General features: G+C 44.1%; 1 protein-coding gene across 8 annotated transcripts in view; it reads left to right on the forward strand.

Moving 5' to 3' along the window:
* The window catches only part of ANKS1A (ankyrin repeat and sterile alpha motif domain containing 1A), a 167,210-nt gene that overhangs the window by 97,522 nt on the left and 47,696 nt on the right, over positions 1 to 21,992 (forward strand). For 6 of the 8 annotated variants that reach the window (XM_075064931.1, XM_075064930.1, XM_075064933.1 and 3 more), the window contains 2 exons: positions 11,580 to 11,646; positions 20,525 to 20,631. In XM_075064931.1, the coding sequence (XP_074921032.1) occupies positions 11,580 to 11,646; positions 20,525 to 20,631 (174 nt within the window). Of the gene's footprint in view, positions 1 to 11,579; positions 11,647 to 13,737; positions 14,059 to 20,524; positions 20,632 to 21,992 lie in introns of those variants that run through there. The other 2 variants (XM_032792583.2, XM_032792584.2) reach the window with 2 other exon arrangements.

Genomic DNA, 21,992 nt, shown 5'->3' on the forward strand with positions numbered 1-21,992 from the left:
GTGTTTGGAATATGTGTATGGCTAGAGAAGGACATAATGTGCTGTTAAGTTTGTTGTTATATACTTAATTTGCTCTTGGGCAACTGACATGTTTTCATAACTTCTCTTTCAATTAACAAAAACAGCATAAAATTTTCAGGCCTTCGATATTAATCCTGCCAAGAAGTCCATAATAGTGGAGTCTACTATATTACGTATACGTTGAATAAACAGAACTGATTTATGGGGCTGTAATTTTATGGAATGGTTCTGCTGATGACAGAAGCCAAGCATCATCAACAGAGATAAAAGTCCCAAGTGGTTTATGTAGTCACTTATCCTCAGAGATGGAATTATTGTCCCAGCTTCGATCTCAGTTTTGGATTATAGAGAAAGTGGTGAAAAATGAATAGCAGGAGCCTTGAGTATCTTGATCCCCCTCAGGTTTGTTTTAATCTACAGTACAGAGACAGCCTGTATGGTACTACTGCCTTCTAGTGAAGATAGAAAATCAGCTGTCAATCCTGATCTATCAACTTTCTTCGATACCATTGACCTTTTGGGGATGTATGAGCAGCTGTTGACAGTCACTCTTGAGTGGCTTCTTTCCTTTCCGTCTAAGAGATCCCAGAGGCTACTATGGGACAATTGCTCATCTGCTCCAAGGGCATGCTCAGGCAAGGTTGAGCCAGATTCGGTCTTGCCACCCTTCATGTTCAGTGAAGAAATACATATTATGGTCTCTATTATAATGGATGCCCCGCTCTATATTTTGATTTTTTTTTTTTTTTCTGGTGGATGCAGCTTAGCCCATCTATGCCCAGTTTAACTGGGTGAACTGTCAGGGAGTTGAATGAGACAAACTAAACTCTAATGCTAACCCTAACATCAAAAATTCTATCTGTACCCTGATGAATGGAGCATACTGGCACAGAGGCTTTTTTGGATTGCCAGCTGTTTCTGCATACCCTGGGAATGGTGTTTGTCAAGTGTGCTTCCTGTTGGGTCTTGGAAAGCCCTTTCTTTTGGATTTGGACCTTATTATGGTTATCCATGCCATTGTCACTTTGAGGTTAGATTACTGCAGTAGGGCTGCAGAGAACTTGGAAACTGCAGCTAGTGCTGCTTACAGCCATCGATGTGGCACCCTGACTTGATATGCTTTATTAAACTCTATGTTTAAAAGAATATTATAATACACCAAGTGCTTGGGAGGGGGGAAACTAATACGTGTGAATATGTAAACCAGTTTTTCCATGTTTTCTTTGTTTAGTTGTCAGGGGGTTCCATATTAAGGGATCATTAAGGATGAGCATTGTAAACGTACTGAAATCAGGAAACTCATAAGCCACAGCAACTTGGCTAGCGTTCCTTTTTGGAATATTTTTGATTACTGTAAGTATGGCTGTAACATATTCATTTTGTGTGTGTGCGCATATAGCAATCTGCAGTTGTTAGAGAATTCAAGCCTTTGTACAAATCTAGCTTAAGTTTTTGTAACAAACTATTCACTATTGTACTTAAGTGTCAAAACTAAAATCTCATTTCCTGACTTGAGTACGTTTCAGTTTTTCAGGCTAAATGTCATTTTGTCATTTTTGCAATGAATTTGTGGGGTTTTTTTTCCTTTTTCACATATGGATGTCAGACCTAGATCTGTGCCCTGTACAGAGAACTTGTCCGCTGCTCACATCTGTGTTTTCTTGTTCACCAATAAAATAACTTTTTTCCCTCCCTGCTATGATGTCCTCGGGATTGCTGTCAGGGCAACACTGATTGGTTCAATCTCCATACTCTGATAGTTACACCAGGCCTGTCACTGTGGTCCATGTGCAATTGCTAAGTTAAGGTTCCCTCTTGAAATCAGCAAAAGCTTGAGTAGTCACAGTCACAGCAGTCACTGCCATCCTTCTTTACCTCACATTGGAGGATCACTCTGGCCTTGAGAAGCCTGTAAAAAGTATCGGGATGTCAACTAAGGATGGCAGAATTCCTCATCACTGATTCCTAGCTTTTAGGATGTGTTAGATGACAAAGAGAAGTTGCCCGAGTCTTGAAGTAATGTTTCTAATTTAACTTTTAAAAAAAGTCAAAACATTTCATGGGTCTTATCTGGTCCCAGTCACAAGGTTCCTGTATTCATCACCCTTGTATAATAGTAACCCCCCCCAGATAGCCATTGCAACTCAGTTTGCAGCAACCTGATGAATGAGTTGCTATACAGTGAGTATCTGGCTTCTGCTGTGCTAAGTCAAACATATCAGTCTTGCAGCATTCTCTGCTCAGCTGAGTACACTTCACCTGCAAGCAAAAAAGGCATCCGTGTTCCTAAAGCTTGCTTCATGATCTTGTTTCTCTTTCTTCTTGTCAACCCCAACATAATGCTGGCTTGATAAATCACTGCCAGAAAATCCATACAGTTGAAAATAACCGATTGTCCAAATATGCATACTTTACAGATGCTCCATTTCTGTCTGAAATATAAACCTCAAAATGAAATTAGTAAAGATCAGGACTTGAGTGCTTGGGGGCAGTAGAGAGACTTCATTTTAAAAATACACCACTCTGTTTGTCAGTCGCACGAGTTTAAAAATAATGAAATTCAAACCCCTGTCACTTACTTATTTTGCAGTGATGTCCATTTAAAATGACACAGCCTTTTTAAACCAAACTTTGCATGTGGCTTTCAAGAATAAAATAAGATTCCAGCCCTGGCAGTATGTCTGTTTCAGCTAGTGGCAAATTTATACATGGAAGTTTATCAACTCCTGATAATAAGGATTTATAATGGAAATCCCAACAGGTCCTTAATGATGCTAGTGCTGGAGGGTGTCACAGTAATTCACTAACACTGTACATACAGCAGAGGCAGTATGGGTGATTTATTTCTGCATGTTTGTTACTAAACTTTAGTGTCTCTAATAATAGTCAGGATAAAGGTAACTGGTCTGCCATTTTTAACCCCTGTGCAATCAGCCAGTGTACATGGGCTGATAAGCAGTGGCCTTGTCCTAACTTCACTGTGACCCGTCAAGCTTCTGGGGTGATGGTGCGATACTGGCCTGGAAAGGGCAGGGGGAAACCTAAAGGAGGGTTAGAAGTAGAGGAAGTTAATCACAGGATTTATTTTTTCCACTGAGATCCCCAAGGCTCCTCAGATCCTGGAGCGTTCACGAGATGGTATCAGATGCTATCCACAAAGGGGCAAATAAGCTAAGGAAGCACTAGGTACTAAAGAGACTTGAGGAAGAAGCCTGTAGTGTGGATACCTTAGGGAGGTAGCTGTTACACAGCCAGTGTTCTCCTTTGGGATCTTACAGACCTACTTTAGCAAAACTTTCACAATTCACCTTTAAACCTATCTAGTCGCTGGTGGTAGGGAGGAAAAAGCTTGCATGAGGGCTGATCTGCTTATATGGCTCTTCTTTGCTGTTACTTAGTACATGATGCCAAAATGAGTTGATTTTTTTTTTTTTAGGAGTCTACTCGCTGTTGAAAGTGATGATGTTGGGGTCTGCTATTGAGCTTTTAAAAACAGGGGTATTTCTCTAAGCAGCCAGGTGCGCCCCTCCTCAAACCATAAGTACCACACCCACATTGTTCTGTCCAATGAGGTCTCCATCCTGTTTAGTTTCAGAAACTGATGCACAGGTCCAGAGGAATAAGGAGCGACCATGGGACTGACTTGCAGTTTAACTTTGGACAAATGGCTTAGTCTGCTTTTAAAATTGGGGCAATTCTCTGTAGGGATGGTGATAGAGCTAAACAATTTATATAGCGTAAACTGCTGTGTAAATGTGACTAATATACCTGGGGCACTACAGGCAGTGTCCAGTGACATCTGGGTCAGGAGGAACTTTTAGAGGACTTCTGGACAGCATAAAGGATTTAAATGAAATCCATCTGACAGAGAGGTCGAGGTTTTAAATCCTGATTAAGTAAAAGGACTGACTGGATCTCATCCTAGTACCTGGTGGATGATGCACTCAAGCCAAAGTGCCCATGGATTGGGATGATGTGAAATTGCTATTCAAGATGCCTAGGACCTGAATGATTGGGATACTTCATGATTGCAGTATCTTGGTAGAACTGGGTGGGAACAGAGCTGCCGGTGTAATGTCTGACACCATCTTTCTCTTTTTGGAGCATGCTTTGCCTGGCTTTACAAATGCTGAAATTAATTCAACATTTTAAAGCTAAAATCCACAACTGTTCTGTCTTGTTAGTGCCCTGAACTATCCCTGTAGAAGTAATCTTTCCATGGCCCAGAATTAACTTAGGGACCGCTTGCAAAGCACACCTGGGTCAATACCCTGAACGGTCCCTGTTGGTATTGACTTCCTAGTAGTAGTCTCCCTGGAAAAGGCTGGGGCAGGATTGGAGAGGGAGGAGAGTTCCTTATAGAAATCTTAGCTGACATGGCAGCTCCATTTCTTCTCTGTTAGGAGTGCTTAAAACCTTCCTAGTTAGCATACGCAAAATGTCCCCTTCCAGCAGGCTGCCCTCTTTGGCTAAAGGAAATGTATATTTACTCTAAACAGAGCAATTTTGTAAGGCTTATATCCTGCAGGGAAAATGATTTTATGTTTTGGTTGTGATTGTAAGAGGTGGAGTTGCAGAACAGCAGGGGTGATTATTGCCAAAAGCAGCTATGTATTTTGACTGTCCATTTTCTTGGGGGTGGGGATGCTTTGAAAACCATTTTGGATAACACAGCCTCGGCTCCAATAGATCTTGGCCACTGAAACAGCTGTGGCTATCCAGATCACAGGCATATGTTGTTTCTGTAGGGATAACCTTGGGGTATCCTTGGGAATCGCTGGTGCTGCAAATGGGAGATGAGTACAAAATTCTGTGTAGATGACAAGTCTGAGGGCTTTTTAACCATAGGTCACGTTTTACTTAAGCTGTACCAGAAAAAACTAATAGCTGCCGATGAGCCTTGGTGGCAGAGGTCAGTGTCAAATTAGCATGTCCCTGCATGCCTTGGTGCTCTTGGAATGAAGTTTCCTTTCCCTGCCTCCTGCATGCAAATGAATCCGTGCTGACAGCCTGACTTGTGAGAGGCTGTCTCCTGGTTGAGATGATAAAAAAGCCAGTGACTTGTTAACGCACTTCCCTGTTTGCCTCTCTCCATGGACTCTGAATAAATGGGCTGGCTGGCTCTGGATTGAGGTGTTGGCTCTGTAGTGGAGTATCAGACCTAGTGTTCAAATGGGCTCTGCAGCTTCATGTCTCCCAAGGTAGGAGAGAGCAAACAAAATACTTCGGAGCTAGCTGTGCTGGGCTGTGGAATAGTGCCACCAAGGATGCCCTCTTTGAGGCAGAGAGGAGAATCCCGGAAGACCTGCATTGTCCCTGACTTGATACTGGTGTTTTCATGGAAGATTAGTGATCTGTGCCCACTCAGAGAGGGCTTCTCTTTCCCGCAGGCCACCTTAGTGGCAGCTGCCTGAGGGCACTCGGCATGAATGGTTACATCTAGGACCGTATTATAGCCAGACAATATAACAGCTCATGTTACTGTTCACGCTGAAAGATGATGCCTTTGCTCCCAACACTGTGAGGTGAGGGCTCTTCTTGAGGAAGTGCACTGTCAGAATCCACTCATTGTGTATGGCGCGGGGAGCAAGCAGTGTCTTCAACCTCAAGCATGTCCTCCGCTAGCTATTTAGCTTAGATTTCACTATGCTGCCACGAGTAAATATTTTTCCTGTTTTTTTCTTTTAACCTTTTAAAAAATGATCTTCTGTTCTGAAGTAAGTTGATGGCTCCTGTAGATGTAAAAATACCCATGCAGGAGCAGTGTCTAACAGTACTTAAAACATGGTGAGTTAAGCCAAAAATAGCCAGGGGTCTGAGAGTTCAAACTAGAACCAACTCAGTCTGAGTAGAAGTGCATGTTTAAACATGGTTGTATTTAATAATTCACTAGTGGGAACAAACAGTCTAAGAGCTCTCGTGCATTGCCACATACTTGTTCCAAAATATCTTCATTTTATTCCTTGTCCTGGTGCTTTGGCATACGGTTGAGAATTGGCATGCTCTGTCCATGCAGCAGAGGACAGGAAATGGACTGGATGACCTCCTGAGGTCTCTTTCAGCCCACCATTTCTGGATTCTAGGAAATGAGTGCTCTTATATTGATGCATTTTGTTTTGGGATGGTTTCATCTAGTGTTGCTCAACCTTTTCAACTTGGCAACGCCTTATTTGAAATAAAAAATTTTTGCAACCCACTTACAACTGCTGTGAAAAAGCAAAAAATGTACTGTTGATAATCACCAGGAAGTCACATGGGCTTAAGGTTGTCTTCTATCAATCTCTTGAAACACAAGAGTGAGAGAGCATGTGGGGAGTGGGGAAGAGAGGTGGTTTCTTTAGACTTTACTACATTTTTCAGTGCCTAATGACCCCTTGATTGAGTCAGTGACCTGTGGATTAAGCTAGTCTTTCACAATTGGTGGGTCTCAACTCCTGTGAGGTTAGAAAAGGTAATATATTGCCATGGGACTGTACGTGAAGACCTACTGTTAAGGAAAATTACAGATGGTAGACAGCTTCCATTGAGTGAAAGTTAACGAGTGCTGTAGATGTTTTTAAAGGATTAACAATTGTTAGTTGCTGTCTTCTACTGCAGAACTGTTTGTAACTATAAGGACAAAAAAGAAGTTGATTTTATCTCTGCTCCAAACATGTTCAGTTTCCACTGTTGCTGATGCTAGATAGTGCTGTCTAACTGCCTGACTACCAGCTAAACTGAGCTCGGAGTTGCTTTAGGCTGTGAACCCAGCTGCAGAAGAACGCTGACCTCCAGTGAGCGGCAGGAGGCTGTGGTCATCACAGTAATAAGTGTTATGCTCCAGTGTTTGTACATTACTGTCCCCTGTGGACAGTTGACAGTCAACTGTGCAAGTCTGGGGAATTCATCTAGTCCACCTAATTACTCAGATGCTCATGTGGCCTTTCCAGGCAGTCTGGCAAATACCAAGAACACTTATAGTAGTGCAGAGGTCGAAGACTTTGACCTTGGTCTTTAATCTCCCTGGATTATGGGCTGGGAAAACCCTGTGTGCACCACTGGAAAGCTTGTTCTGCTGAGTTGGCAGCCCCTACTCCCTCCCCCCGGTCTGGTTTTTTCAACCATCCCATGCTCACACTGGAAAGAAGTGAGTTTCTAAGGAAGTTCTGCTGACATTGGGGGAAAGGGAATGAACTGGGGAGAGTCCTTCATTATTGCATAGATAAATCTAAGAGTGCTCCTTCTGCAGGGCCAAAATGCTGCCCTGTTTGACGTCAGCGGCCCTTGGGGAGAAGCATAGGGAGGAGAAAAAACGGGTGGTTTTTCTGAGGGAAAAGCCTTCCTGCCCTTTCATCATTGTCCATCCCTGGGGGAGAACCTGCTGTGGCAGAGCAGGTTTGCAAGTGGTCTAGGGTGGGAGTAGGGATTCAGCTTGTACCAAGGAAGCCCCAAATCGTCCTCCTAGAAACAAGCACTGGGAGTTAGAGGGGTTTGCTGTGCTAGGCAGCTGATGGGAGGGGGTTTCCCCGAGGCACATGTGAATGGTATTCAGCTGGGTGTCAGTTCTCCTGAGCGCAGAGAGGGTGTAAATGTGGGATTTGAACTGGCTTCAAACATGCTGTTGTGATCTTTGTTTCCCCAGCAGTGCCAGCAGCAGTTGCTTCACATCCTCAGAGCTCGATCATTCCACAGTGTAAGAGGCTGGCAAAGCGCTTTGCCTCCTGCTGGGAAGCAGTCTGAGGGAGCTGGGGTTGCTTGAACAAACATGTTTTCCTCCTTTTTTTCCCCATACAAAGTTTTTCTTGGTGGTTGTAGTAGAAACTTGGTTTGGACCAAGTGAGTGTTTTGCTCCAAAAGGTCATCTGAGAGTTCCTCAAACCTTCAGACTCTTTGTAACTGAATTGAACCTCTTTAAGATAAAGATAGTGGCACCTGCTTAAAATCTTGTAACAAGCTTAATTAATCACCACAAATGTACAGGACTTAATGCCCTTAAGCTTCTGGAACTCTAGAATGGTACTCTTTTGTTTTTTTTTCTTAAAAACACCAACTATCCATGTATTCCATGGCAAACTGGACCCAAATTCTGCAGCATGGTCTCCAGATTCTGTGGCAGCATCCTAGAAATCTTGCAGCAGTTCCTGTTTTCAAATTAAAAAACTGGAAGTTTTAATGATTAAATATGAAAGGTGAATAAGACAATCAATACAATAGCCCCAGTGTTTGTTTGAATAGTAAACTTATCTTACAATGTCCCCACGTTTACCTTCTACAGTATTCTGTGGATTTTAGTAGCAACAATACATAAGTGCACTATGGAAGGCTGTAGTTTTGTCAGCAGTGGACTTGGTACTGGGAAGGCGTAGGAGGCAGTTCAAGATTGGTGACTTTAAGGGATGTTCCTGCTGAAATTATCAGCAGTGAAAATGCTAATTTTTACACTAAAATTCCCCCTCCCCTTTTCCCCCCCAGTCATTATCTCACTGAGAAGTGTGGAGCAATTCACATTTGTTGTTTGTTCCAGGCTGTCTGCAGACTCAGGCAGACATCACTTCCACTTTCATATTTTCATCACAACCTTGAGGGCTGGAAATGGTGTTTTTAAGTGAAAGTTGAGATTAGGAAGCACTGTGGAGACAAGGGAAGGTTGCTTTTCCCCCTTCTCGTCCCCAGCTGAAGAATGTTAGAAGCTGCAAAGTTTAATAAGCATCCGTTTGGTAATGCCTTTGATGCTCTCAGTGAGAGGCAGGTTGGCTTTTAAATTCAATTTTTTCCCCCTCTTAATAGGCACCAGTTTAGCTCATCCCACATTTCTACTGTGTCAATACTGCAGAGCTGCGGATTTAGAACGTAGGCTGTTGATTAGCTGAAGAAATGAGATCTTTCCTCTCTCCCTTATAGTTGTGTTTCCAGGGCTTCCTATTGAACTAGAATGTGTCTGAGCCTTAATAGCAAGATCAAATGACACGATGAGCAGCCCTGTAACTTTTATCTGAGTATAAGACTCCAGAGATCACAATGCTGCAAGATAAATTGCACTGTTTGCTACATGCTTGTTTTTGTGCTGGCCTTTTTAAAGGGCTGCTGTTTGCCCACTAAAATCATTATGGATATTCATGCCGCTCACATCCTCTCTTACTGTTGGTTGGATCTTTTTAGAGGGGCCCTTGAGCATACGGTAATGAGGGGAAAATTCGGTCACTTGGACCAAATAGTCTGTATTTTTGACTAAAGCTATAAATGCTCTTGTCTTCTATGAATCAGAACCTCTGTATACCAGACTGGCTAGTTCCTTCACCTGTCTCTCATTGTTTGGCTTCTGTAGAGCAAAGGTGGGCTGTGTTAACCTTGGTGTATGTAGCTGGTGTTACACTGACCTGATTTGTCTTTAGTATCAGACCCACTAAGATCTGTGATCCATTCACAGCTTGGGTCAGAGTAGTTCTCATCAGCTAAATGTTAGGCGGTCCTGTTTAAGGTACCATGGGAAGAAAGGCAATAAATATTCTTTCCCTGGATGTCGCAGGAGATCTATAGGTAGAGCATCTGAATTTTCCCATTGTCTGTCAGTCAAAGGGTGTTTTTGAAGATCAGCATTAGACCTCAAGGCCTCCATAGAAAAATGCATGTCTGTGTGGGCCATTGGGAGTGAGGGGGAGAGAAAATAATTCAGTTCCTTCCTGTCTGGTTTTTACCAGCTGATATTTCAAACTGGTTTTCAAAGCCCCCAGTGAAATAGTTCTGACTGTGCTGGACACATTAGAAATACCCATGATGGTGGCTTCTCGGTGCAGTGAATCCTCCTCACACCTTAGTAAAATCCTCGACTTCTACATATGATTGCATGATGCCTTTTCCCTGAAACAGAGATGTACGGTGGCAAGTGAATTGCCCCATCCACTGTGTATACATGGGAAGGATTGTATTAGAGATCTAACTTGGCAGAAGTCCTTCATGATGAAGGTTTTCAGAGAAGCCTAGGGAATTAAGTTCCCAGCTCCCACTGAATTTCATTCAAGTTGGGCATCAAACTCCCTTAGAGCATTTTAGGGCTGGTATCTTCAAAAAAGTCTATCGCTCTATGGGTGAGTGCCATCAGGGTAGCAAGCTAAGCAGCTTTCCCAAATGACGACGATTTCAGATAGGTTGTTTTGTAAAGCCAGTGAATGGGTCCAAAGCAATTCAGAACCTTCTCTACCCTTACCAATACACTTTTGCCCAAACCTTTCCTTAAGATCCAAATAAGTTCTGTGAATTTTTTTTCCCACTCTTGTTGCATGTCCCTGATCATCTGCGTCCCATCCAGCAACAAGTGCACCAAAATCTTGCAAGAGGGCATTCTCGAGATGTGACCAGCAATCTCATGGGGAGGTGGGGGTTTACTTTTGAGACTTCCTGCATAGCTGTTGTAAGGTTCAACACCCAGATTTCAAACTGAATCTGAGTCTTCTGAGGATCTCCTACTGCTGTTCATGAGGCAATAGCAGGTTCTAATTTAAGAGCAGAAAATCTCATTTTAATTACAATTTCTTCCCTGTGTTACTAATACCTTAATTTATGGAAATTGTAAGAATTCTAAGTTTCACTGTGGATGCACAAGTTCTTGAGTTTCTCAGCCTGGACAGTGAAATTAGCCTGGTCAATTTCACAGGGATTTTTTTTTGTTTTAGAAAGGTTTCTGTTGGCATTTTAGAAAATGTACAGTAAAACTTCTGTTTGGTCTTTTAGATTCTGTAAAAATCTTAACTTACAAAACGTGAGTTTTGGGGCAAATTTGATAATGAAGTCCAGGTCCAAGAAAGAAGGTTGTGAGGGGAGACAGATCCCTGGCAATAAGTTTCCTTTGGTTTTCCTTTGGCTATGATTGAAAATCGAATGGGGTTTTCCTGGAGCTGTGGGCTCTGAGCTGCTTACTTCTGGGTATAAGGTTGTTTTCTCTTCCCTCTTCCAGGCTGTTAAAGCGTTTATCCCAGAATGCTGCTGCTTTTGCAAACTGCATCTATTTCAGAGCTTACATTGGCTGTTCAGCCCGGCTGTCAGTAGAAGTGCCTTGTTAGGGTGCCTGAGGCAGGGGAGGGTGGTCAAGAAACAGAGAGGCCAAGTGAAGCGCACCTGCTGCATGCCACAAATGTGAACTGCATTTCTCAGGCTTTCTTCGCTTGGTGAAGGAGGGGTTGCATGTTTGTCAAGGATGGCTTTGGAGGCCTTTTCTCCCACTCCCCCTCCTCTAATAAAACTTGGTACTCCACAGAGGAATCTTGAGATCCTTCTGTTGATGCAGAAAAATAGGTGACTTTTCACGAGACAGTAACGGCAGTTGGGAAGGATGTGGGTCTGTGGAGTCCCAAGCCCACCCCCTCTCCCCCTCTTTGATCCATTCATTCTTAAGAAAATCTCCTTTCCAGGCCAGGTTTTAAGGACAGACCCTTATGGGTTGGTGGGGTTCTTAACTTCTCTTCCTTCCCTGTCACCTGGGAACCTTTAGCAGCTGCATGGGGACAAGCTCCCAAGGCTGCCCTTATCACTTTCTGCTGAGGCTTTAAAAATACTGTGGCAATATACTGTTTTTATATTTTCAGATTGAGAAAATCATGAGCTCCATCGGTGAAGGCATTGACTTTTCTCAGGAACAGCAAAGGATCTCAGGTACTGTGCTCAACTACTGTGTTGTATTCAAAGCCTGACGTAATGGCAAATCCCTTCTTGTGAGCAGCTTTCTCAATCTGCCTTTGCATTCAGAAGGGAAAACGAATGAGAGGACTAGGATCTTAAGTCCTATCTCATAGCTTCTGTGTGTGGCGCTACCACAGCTGTCAGTGTCCTGATTTTGGTGGCCTACCTACCTTTCATGTAGGACCCCCACCTATGTCATATAATGTGAGTAATCTCCTTCTCACAGGCATTGGATGGTGAGAGGGAGGGTTGCAGAGGTTGTAATCCCATACCTAGCAGAAAGGTGATCTTTGGCTTATTGCCTAATTTAAGACCAAAGTTGACAGACATCATAGACATCATCTGTCTTGTGTGTCAGGTGGAAGTTGGCTGCTTTAGATTTGTTGCCTCCTGAGAAATGATATGCCATGAGTTGGTTTTTTTATGTGGATCCCTGGATGATGATGTCAGCTCTTGCAGTTTTCTTGAGTCTCCCAATATTTGACAGGTTTTTTTTTTGTTTTTTTTTTTTTTTTTTTTTTTTTTTCAAGGCTTGGCTCCTGCAGTCAGGTATTGCCGTCAGAATCTGAGCTGTGAATTTACAAGAAAGGTTTCTAGTCTTTGTGGTGTGAGAGAAGTTCAAAATCTAACCGCAGATAAAAATAACCCCAAACTGATTTTAAAAAGAACTTATATGTAAGCTTGGCTCAGGACTTAGTGAACTCTTGGGGTTGGCAGTAGTGTCTAAGGTATGGCACCTGCTTGGGCGCTCTGGTGCCTCAATGAACTTTCATCCCTGGGCAAATGTAACCAGTACAAAGACCACCTACTCTAGGAATAGCATTGTATCTTCAGAGATACCTTCTGATGCATGGGGTGGAGAGGTAAATCTCCCAAGCGCAATTTGCTAAATTCTCCCCACTTGGTAGGTAAGATACTTTGGTGAAATAGTACTGTAACAGTAGGGGTACAGATAGATTGCTTGTCTGGCTTGGTTAATGGAGTCAAGATCTTGAGATAACACAGCAGCTCAAAGAGCACTTGGCTTAGTGTATCCCCTTCTGCCTGTCCAAGAAGCAGTAGAGGATTGGTGGACAAAGCTACACGACCATTGTGTGGCTCTTAGCATACGAAAGAAACCTTCATCTCCTTGCCCAGTCAAGCCTAAGATGCTTGTAAGTGAAGGCTGGGGACTGAGGAAAGACCAATTCTCCCCAAATTTCTTTAATCTGGGGCTGGAGGTTGTCTCTAAAGAGCCCAACGAGAGACTGAAACCTTTTATGATTTCCAGTCCTTCAGTTGTTACTGGTCTCTGTATACCCTCTGAGGAAATCAGACTAGGTTTACTGCTCTGTCCAAAATGTTTATCTCCAGCTTTTTGTTCTCCTGTGATGGTTGGTGTGACCAGGAGGCATTTTCCTTCATGTGCTCCCTGCCTGCCTGCTTCTTCTGAGGTGTTAATTTGCCAGACCTTCCTCCTTGTACTATATAGATGTAACATGATCCCTTCTAGACAGAAGAAAAATCCATCTCTTAAATAAGATTAAGATGAAGAAAAACATGTGTCTGGGTTCCCAAGACAGCTAAACGAGGTAAGCCCTACAACAGAGTTCTTTAGAGCAAAAGTTGGATTTCATTTCCTGGGAATTACTCAGTCCATTCTCTCCCCTACCCTCTCCTCCTAAGCCCAAGAATGGAAAGCCAGAGTGAATTTTTCAGTGCCGATTCAGAGTTGAGTAAGAAAACGCATTTTGTTCTGTAGAGGTTCAATTTAGGCTTTGGTCTCAAACATTTTCTCCCTTGATCTTGTAATCTCATTTAACAAAAATACCCAGATTTAATGTAGAGATGAAGGTATCAAGGGTTGCCTCTAAATTCATATCTCCAGCTTCGTCAGCCAGTTGTCTTGTATACTGTGGCAGCCAGGTATGTAAGAAAGTATACAGAAGTCTCATTTTCCGATCCTGTGTGGCTTGTTTCAGCACCCAGACTCCCTAGAATGAACTTCTTTATTGTCTTCACATTGGAGTCTCTTGTAGGCTTCCGCAAGTATTCCACAGATTAAATCTATAAATAACATTTCCAGATGCCTTGGAGCAGAAGCCCTTGAACAAAGCTTATATAAGACTCTGCCTTGGAAGGATGGAGGATCCTTTTCAGGCTCTCCAGATGCCAGTCCTGCTCTCTCCCCTGGGAAGACAATGAAAAGGCATTGATGCTCGAACATAAAAGATCTTCTCTGCCTCAGGAATGCACTAAAATTTGCTGTTACAAAGCCTGTGATGGATAATGATTTTTTGGGAAGCTCCTGATGTCTCTGCAGATGGGATAATAAAAAAAAACTCCACTCCTATATCACTGCCTCTAAATATGAATGGAAGATGGCTAAGGGCATGGTAGAATTAGGTAAGGAAACACGGCTTAGTGGCTAAGGCCAACTGGGCTGGGATTCAGGAGATTTGGTGTCAAGAATTCTGAACTCAGATATAGGATCCTTGTGTCCTTAGGCCAATAGTTTTAATCTCTCTGTACCTCAGTTCCCCATGTGTTAAGTGGCAGATAATACTTCCTTTCTCTCACCCTCTGCCCTCTCTGAAAGTGTGAGTGTAATAAGTACTTTATGGGCAGAATTTAGGATGATGCCCATTGCTGGTCAACACTTGTAATGCAGTGGCCATGGCCTTGTCTCGTACGCTTGGCACTTTGTAGGCTGGTCCTGGCAGACGCTCCAGTTAGTCCAAAGATCAGCTTCAGTGATACAAGGGAAGGAAAATAATAGTACTGCATGTCTCCAACATAATCTAAGCTGACTTCCTTATGGCAGACTTTTCTGTTCCCCTAGATTGCTCCCTAAACGCTTATTCTGCCTTCCTCCTCCCTGCCTTTAACCAGCAGCAGCCAAAGGGAGGGCTAGTGAAAGCTTCTGTTTGCCTCCGCTCTGGTGTTTTGGAGGAGCGACACGTGAGAAAGTGAAGGGGGGCTTCGCAGTGAGAAATCCTGCTTTTTTACATTTTCCAAACCCAAAGTGCTGCATTTAAGTGCTTCAGTGGAACAGCATCTCAGCTCCGATAAGCTAATATGTATTTGTACACACAGTGCACGTCTGCCATAGTAAGCCTTAGCTTACTGCAGTTTGCTGCTTGGGTTTTGCATTGGCCAGGAGGTACCCGTCATTTGTTCCCAGTGGGAGTCTATCCTGTGACTGCTGTAGATCCTCTGCTTACTGATTAAGACTTGCCTCTCAAGTCAAATATCGCTACAGCATGTGTGTGTTGAAATAGGATATAGTTTGGGTCCAATCCAGTGGTGACCAGTTAGCATCTTCCTTTGTGACAGCTCTACTTCGCAGGACTGTTTGTAGCCATAGCCAGGAGTTTGATTATGTCATTAGTGAAGAGGCCTGAGGAGAAGGGGTTCCATTTTTGCTTCAGCTATTGTGCAGGGAGATCTTGGTAAAATGGACACTGTTTTTCAGAAATGGGCTGACACATGCAGCTGCTTTGTTCTTAACCCATACGATTTTCTATAGGCTGTGCTGTATTACAGATTTCCGTTAGATCCTCTGTGCAGCAGCTGCTCTAGACACACAGGTGGAGAATTGCAGCATTTTTCCAGTAGAAAAGTGTTCCATTTTCTTCTTTTCCCCCTTTCTTTCCTCCTTTCCCTCTCACCCCTCAAAATGATTTTTAGTGACTGGGACCGGCGAATGCATTGCCAGCCTCTTCCTGCCAGGAGGCATGAGTGCGGCTGTCTTGGAAGTGGTTAAGCCAGAGATAAACCTTTGCATCTCTTTTGTAGTTTAACCTGTGTTGTGCAGTATGTCTGCTGAGCTGTACTCATGATGCAAGTCGTCTCGCACAAAGACCATTTCAAGGAGCTCCGCAGGTTTTTTTACCTCTCCCAGAGCAGATGGTGTTTGGGAGGGTATCTGTAGTCAAATCCCTGAGTTTCACACCCTGCAGTGCTAGTTTGCCCTGCTCAGTGCGTTATGGAACTAATCTGTTCTGAACCCTTGCTTTTTCCAGCTGCGTTACTGTACTTATCTGACCTTGTTTTGAAGGGAAGATGGTCCAGTGGTTAGGGCACTAGCCTAGGACTTGGGGGACTGGGGTTCAAATCTCTGCTATACCACACTCCCTGTGTGACCTTGGGCAAGTCACTTAGCCTCTCTGCCTTAGTTCCCCAGCTGTAAAATGGGGATAATAGCCCTGCCTTGCCTCATGCGGGGGAGAAGGGGATGTTGTGAGGAATACCTTTGAGATACATGCAGATAGTAAGGTATAGGGGGACGGATAGCTCAGTGGTTTGAACATTGGCCTGCTAAACCCAGGGTTGTGAGCTCAATCCTTGAGGGGGCCATTTAGAGATCTGTGGCAAAAATCTGTTTGGGGATTGGTCCTGTTTTGAGCAGTGGGTTGGACTAGATGACCTCCTGAGGTCCCTTCCAACCCTGATATTCTATGGTCTGTCTATATGGCCCCTGTTACCAAAGAGAGAGAGCTTTCTTTTTTACGGCGTTTGAGTTTGAACTTATTGCTCAATCAACAGGAGTCAGATTTCTGGTTTCCCAGTGGGGCTTGCGGAGGATGACCTATTATATCCAACCTACCTATTGGCTGGATCCCTAGGGTGGGTTATCTTAGACCAAGGAAAAAACCCTTCTGTCCAACTGAAGCGTATTCATTGATCTGTGTCTGTAAGTGCTTTTCAATGGCTTGGATGATCAAGAAATCCTGGCTCTTAAAGAGCAATATAGTCTTCACGTCAGCTCCATCTTAAAGCAGTTTTTTGGCCTGGGAACAAAAAGCTTTGTATTGCTTCAACGATTCAGCCTTTGGTCTGTATCCCTGCAGAAGTTGGTGTGTTTTGTACAGTCTCGTGTTCCTTATTTCGACAGCCTGTTCTTGATCATTTCTTCTGCAGAGACTTTGCCTTCTCATGTGTTGAAAAGACAAAAAATATCAGGGGTGTGGGGTAGGGGAGAATGGCTTCCTTGACAGAAACTTAACCTCACCGCACTCCAGCTCCCTAGCCCACTGCGGCTTTGGCTGTTTGCACTGGGAGGCGAGACCTATATGATGCCTGCTGGTTTACAGTGATTTGTCAGGCAGAGTTTCTCTCTCCGAGCAGGAGGAGATGAGTGGTCTCCACACAATCAATCATCCTGATGTAGGTGGGGGGCTTGGTGTACTGGACAGGGAGTATATCTGGGACCTTGTGAGTGAACTGTGCAGTTAGTTGGAGACACCAGCTTGAAATGTGGATGGCGTTTTACTGGACAAAGAGGGAGGCTCATTAGCATTCTGCATTTGACTAATCAGTTTTAATCCCAGTAGTGCTCAACACTGGCTATATTTCCTGCATCTGAGAGAACTAATGGCTAATTGATTTAGATCTCTTTGCCTGTATATCCTGATAATGGACTTGATTTGGTTTATAGCTCACCTTGAGGGACTGGAGGGTATTTGGCTAATGGTTTGGCCCATCAGACCTTGTTCCATCCTCCTTTCAGTGCCAGTAATTGCACTGCTTGAAGTTTGGCCCTCCTATCTGTGCCTCTTGCATCTGAACTGTACTGTCGGACTGCAATGAAGACCAAGAATACAGCCTGTGATGTTTCTGTAGACTTATTATAACATAAATTGGTCATGTCCTCCATTCCAGACAAGCCATGTTAAAACACCTGTTAGGCCCCGTGCAAAAGTACAGTCTACTCTAAGGAAATTTCTTAGAGTTTGAACCATATCCTCTTCTGTGTGGCATCAAGCACACTGTCAGCACTTAAATAACCATTGTCAGGTGCTGTTCCTTGGGAACCTTTCTTCCATAACTGGACCCTTCTGGGGGCTCACTCAGCCCTAATACCTTCATTCTTTTAAAGCTTGTTGCGTTACCTGGGGAAATGACTACACTAGACAGGGAATTTACTACCTTGGTCCTGTTTTGTTAAGATTGCTAAAGAGCAAGTGTCATCAGAAATACAATTAGTCTGTTTTTTTCTTGTTTTTTCTATATGAAACAAGGCCAGACTCTTAGCAGAAATCATAGCTCTGCATATAATTATATCAGGGTTGTGGGGAGCTGGTTAGATTTAGGACCTGGAGAGTCTCCACTTTCTCTGTAAACTGAAGTTGTGATCAGACTTCTGTTACAGCTTGTGACCCAAGGGAGCAGTGTAGGAGGCTAATTCACTCTTCTCCTGCTTATAATATGCGGACATAAATTATTCAAGGGCATCTTATGCTTCTCTAAATAATGCTGGCAGACTTGAGATGTTTGATCTCTGGGATCCCCCCCTCCCCTCACCGGTGTTAAATATCCAAAATCCAGCCTCTCCTCCTGACCAGTTTTGCTGGCATCTCAGCAAGTTTAAGGATTTGACTGTCACTCCACTGTTAAAGGCAGAGAGGTTTGCAAATATACCAAAGGCTGAGTAAATATTTTAAAAAAATCCAAGGAAGGAGCTGACATAGCTTCAGTCCCCCTCACTGATGCCCAGCTACCTCCAGACACACTTGTATTAGGGCAGCAGGAATTTCTGCATCTCGTAATGGATAAATTCTAAGCAAACTGCAAATCACTTCAAACTGTCAAAGCAAACCGGTAACATTGTTTTTTGAAAACTAAGCCATGTAGCTCATCATTGAATAAATATTGAAAAGTCGGAAATTTCAGCTTGACAGTTACAAAGCTGCTGTCTCCCACCCCCTCTTCTCTTCTCCTCTCCCTCAGCAGCTTCTATACTGAAGTCTGATCACTGCTGGTACATTAGATGGAAACATTGGGAGGAGGAGGGAGGGAGGGAGGGAGAGGCAGCGTGAGAGCAAGAGACAGGACTGAGAGTGGAACAGTAAGCGTGGAGCTCACTGCCTTCAGACAAAGCACTCTGCTGCAGCTCTCTGCAAGGGCACATCATTGATTGCTGGGTACAGACCACAGCTGTCTGGCTGTTTACAGACCAGAAATGATAGTGGGGAAGAATGGAGTCTCTGGGCAAACAGGAGCCTACTGCTTGAATTCCAGGGTTAGATGCTGTCCCTCTGCACAGATTGTGTTAGGCAAGGGAGACGGAAAGCTTTCTTGAGCTCTGCATCTTGGGTGCGGCAGTGTGCGTTAGAAAGGCTGGCTGGCTGGCTGGCTCTCTAGAACGTATTGATCACGGCTTGCTTAGCAGAGGAGCTCTCCTGTGGACCAGCACAGCAGTGGGATCCCTGACTCCAAGATCTTTCTGAAAACACAGTGAGCTCTGTGTTGTGCAGGCATGACTGTGGGCTGGGGGTGAGAAGGATGTATTAGAATGTGCAGAGCGACTTCAGTTGATGAGAAGGTTCAAAGCAAGAAACTCCCGGATTCCTGGTCCTCTTTATTTTTCACATGCCCTTGAAAGACGGATATGCTAGGAATCTGGAGAAATTCTGTGTGTCTTGCGTACCAAATCCTCTGAGTGGGATGCAAAAGTTGTCTCTGAATTTTTCTTTCCTTGGCATATCTAATGTCTTGAGAATTTCTAGAGGAAAGCAGCGAGTTACTGGACTCTCTTCTCGGGGTTGGGGAAGGGAGAGTTTGCCCATATGGTTTCTGTAGGACATTTGAAGAACGAGTTTCTCATTTGTCAAATGGCTGAAAGGAGGTGCATGTCATGGACATGAGCTACTGCAGGAAGAGGGGAGCATGTGTGTGTGTTCGCTTTCCTTTTTATTTTGGCTTAGTTATGGAGCAAAGAACTAAAATGCCTCCTTCCCCAGAGCTGCATACCATCTGATTGAGTGGCTCTGATGGCAGCATCTGCATTTAGATGAGAAAAATGAAGGAAGGTCAAATCCAAGCTTGTGCGGAACACCTGGAAGGACAGAATGCACTGGGTGGAAAATGTGCTGATTCCACTTTCTCTCTCATTCTTACCCAATGCTGCAGTGTAGTTAGTTGCTCCGGTCTAGGATGTTGAATCTGGTGCCCAGCCCAGCCCAGTCAAAGCAGCTTGCAGGGATGCGGTGCCTCTGGATGGGTGGTAAAATGACAATGCCAGGACTCCTAAACTCAGTCATGCTGTCACTCGTGCCTCTGCTCCTCGTAACAAAATAGCAGAGAGGACCCGTTACCATGGTTTGCCTATTTCGGGACTGTTTGGGGAAAAAAAGTATAAACTCTTCCTATCTTCTGCTGCAGTTTGTGTGCTTTATTTCTGTCTTGCATGTCTTCCTGTGGACAGCTGTTCTCTAGTCTGGCTGCTGCTACCGCTTTTCTGAAAGTCTGTTGTGTCCGTGTCTCTCTCAGCTGCATGAAGATGTATTTTCTCTCTAGCTGCTTTGTGCCTCCAGTATTAACGGTCCTTCTCGCTGGCCTAACGTACAGAATATTGCACCTGAAGTTGCATGGATGAAAGGACTCGCGCGGCTGTATGTATTTGTGAGCGCTTTCTCACCATGGTCTTGCACCTGCACTTCTGACGTTGGATGCCTTGGGTGAAAGTTTGCTGCCCGCTGAGATGAGACAAGGATTTGATCAGCATCCCTTTGGGGGCTGGGCTTCGCTCGTACGCTTGGCAAGAAACGTGCAGAAGCCAAGAAAGCCATGCATATAATGTCATGGTCCCCGAAAGGGTTCTAAACAGCTTACTCTTGCAGGATTTTTTTGAGTATAACTGGGATACAAATTAAAACCTCAGTCCGTGGGCAGCACCAGGAGCTTATTGTCCATGGTCTGTGTGTGCAAGAAGAGTTGTCTACCCTCTGACTTGTACTGTGATCATAGTTTGACTTCTTTACAATAGTGACTATGATGTGGCAATGCCATCTGTCTTCCTCAGAGTGCCGCTGCTACCGACTTAACGGTTTTTCCCTTTTCAAGCATCTGCCGATTCCTCTCTCGTCAGGTTCGCGGATGCTGGAGCAGAGTGTCGGAGAGTGGCTGGAGTCCATCGGCCTGCAGCAGTACGAGAGTAAGCTGCTTTTGAACGGCTTTGACGATGTCCGCTTCCTGGTAAGTAGCTGTATGGGATTTTGGCCAAGTTTTTTCCCAGCATTCATAAACTTGTTACTAGGCCCTGTGTAATCTGCAGCAAACTTGACCTATGTTCTGTACCAAGGACTCTTGGATTCTGTCTCACTCCAATGAAGCAGCTGCTGGAGGTTCAGGAGAGGTAGCCTGGATTATTCATTTTTATATTTAATTGCAGCTAAATCACATTCATCTGCACTCATCAGCAGTGGGGGAGCTATTCCATGCATAAGGAGGTGGGATAAAAGATTGTTTTGGATAAGTGGATTTACAGAAAAAACAGAAACTGACAACACTGGCATCAGGTTTCTCCCAACTTCCTTGTAGACAGGATATCTATGCCCTTCTTCCTACATCCTGGGGACCCATAAGACTGACTGTCTGGTATATTGTGTTCAGTTGAACCAGAGCTTCTAGCTTTTTCCAGACAGATGCTAAGACTTCTGGCTAGGAGGGAAGGCTTAAAGAAAATCTGTTTGCTTCCCCAGTTGTCAAGCTCTCGCAGAAGTCAGGAGTCTAATCTTTGAGCCTCATGCAACTCTGAGTTGGATTGGGATCTCTCTCACCTATGCATGAAGCATTCCCCTCACCATTAAGTGTAATTTAAAACCAATCTAAATGAAACTCTTTTGAAATGAAGGCAACAGGATATGTCTGGATGTCCTGGTCATACAGGGAAGCTTGAACTAAGGATGCACTTAAAACAGGCAACCCTCACTCCCAAGTGGCCTCTTGAGAGTATCCTCAAAGTTTCCATTGGCTTAGGTTAGCCTTTAAAGATGAACCTCTAACAGGCAACCAGTCTTTGCTGGTCTTTTAGGTGGACTCTTAAAGGTCAACTGCAGCTGATATGTGGCCTAGAGAGGTACCCTCAAAGTGGAGTCCAGAAAGTGTTTTTTGCTTGTGAGTTAGCCCTCAGGGATATCCAGGCTTGGCTTCTCTGCCTTTGCTGGAGGACTGGAAAATGAGGGTCAAATATTATTTATACGTATTGCCTTTGTGCCTAGGAACCCTAGTCATGGGTCAGGAGCCCTTTGTAGAAACAGTCCCTGCCCCAGAGAGCTTAAAATCTAAGTAGTGACCTCCCAAGCTGCTGCTTTCCTCAGGGCCTGTCAGGAGAGGATGTTGTCACTCCATCCTCTTGGCTTTGCTAAACCTTGTTAGTGTAATTTAAACCCATTTTAATAGTTGAAGACGGAAGCGAAGCCAAGTTAACGTCTATTCTGAGTGTGGAGAGAACTGCAGCTTGGGCTTCAGTCCACTTTAATGTCATTATCCCGCTCTAGTCCACCTGCAAAATCAGCCAAGTTGAGACATGATGGCTCTACTGCTAAGAAAGGGGG

The sequence above is a fragment of the Chelonoidis abingdonii genome, chromosome 4, assembly GCF_003597395.2.
Source record: "Chelonoidis abingdonii isolate Lonesome George chromosome 4, CheloAbing_2.0, whole genome shotgun sequence".
NCBI classification, from domain to species: Eukaryota; Metazoa; Chordata; order Testudines; family Testudinidae; genus Chelonoidis; species Chelonoidis abingdonii.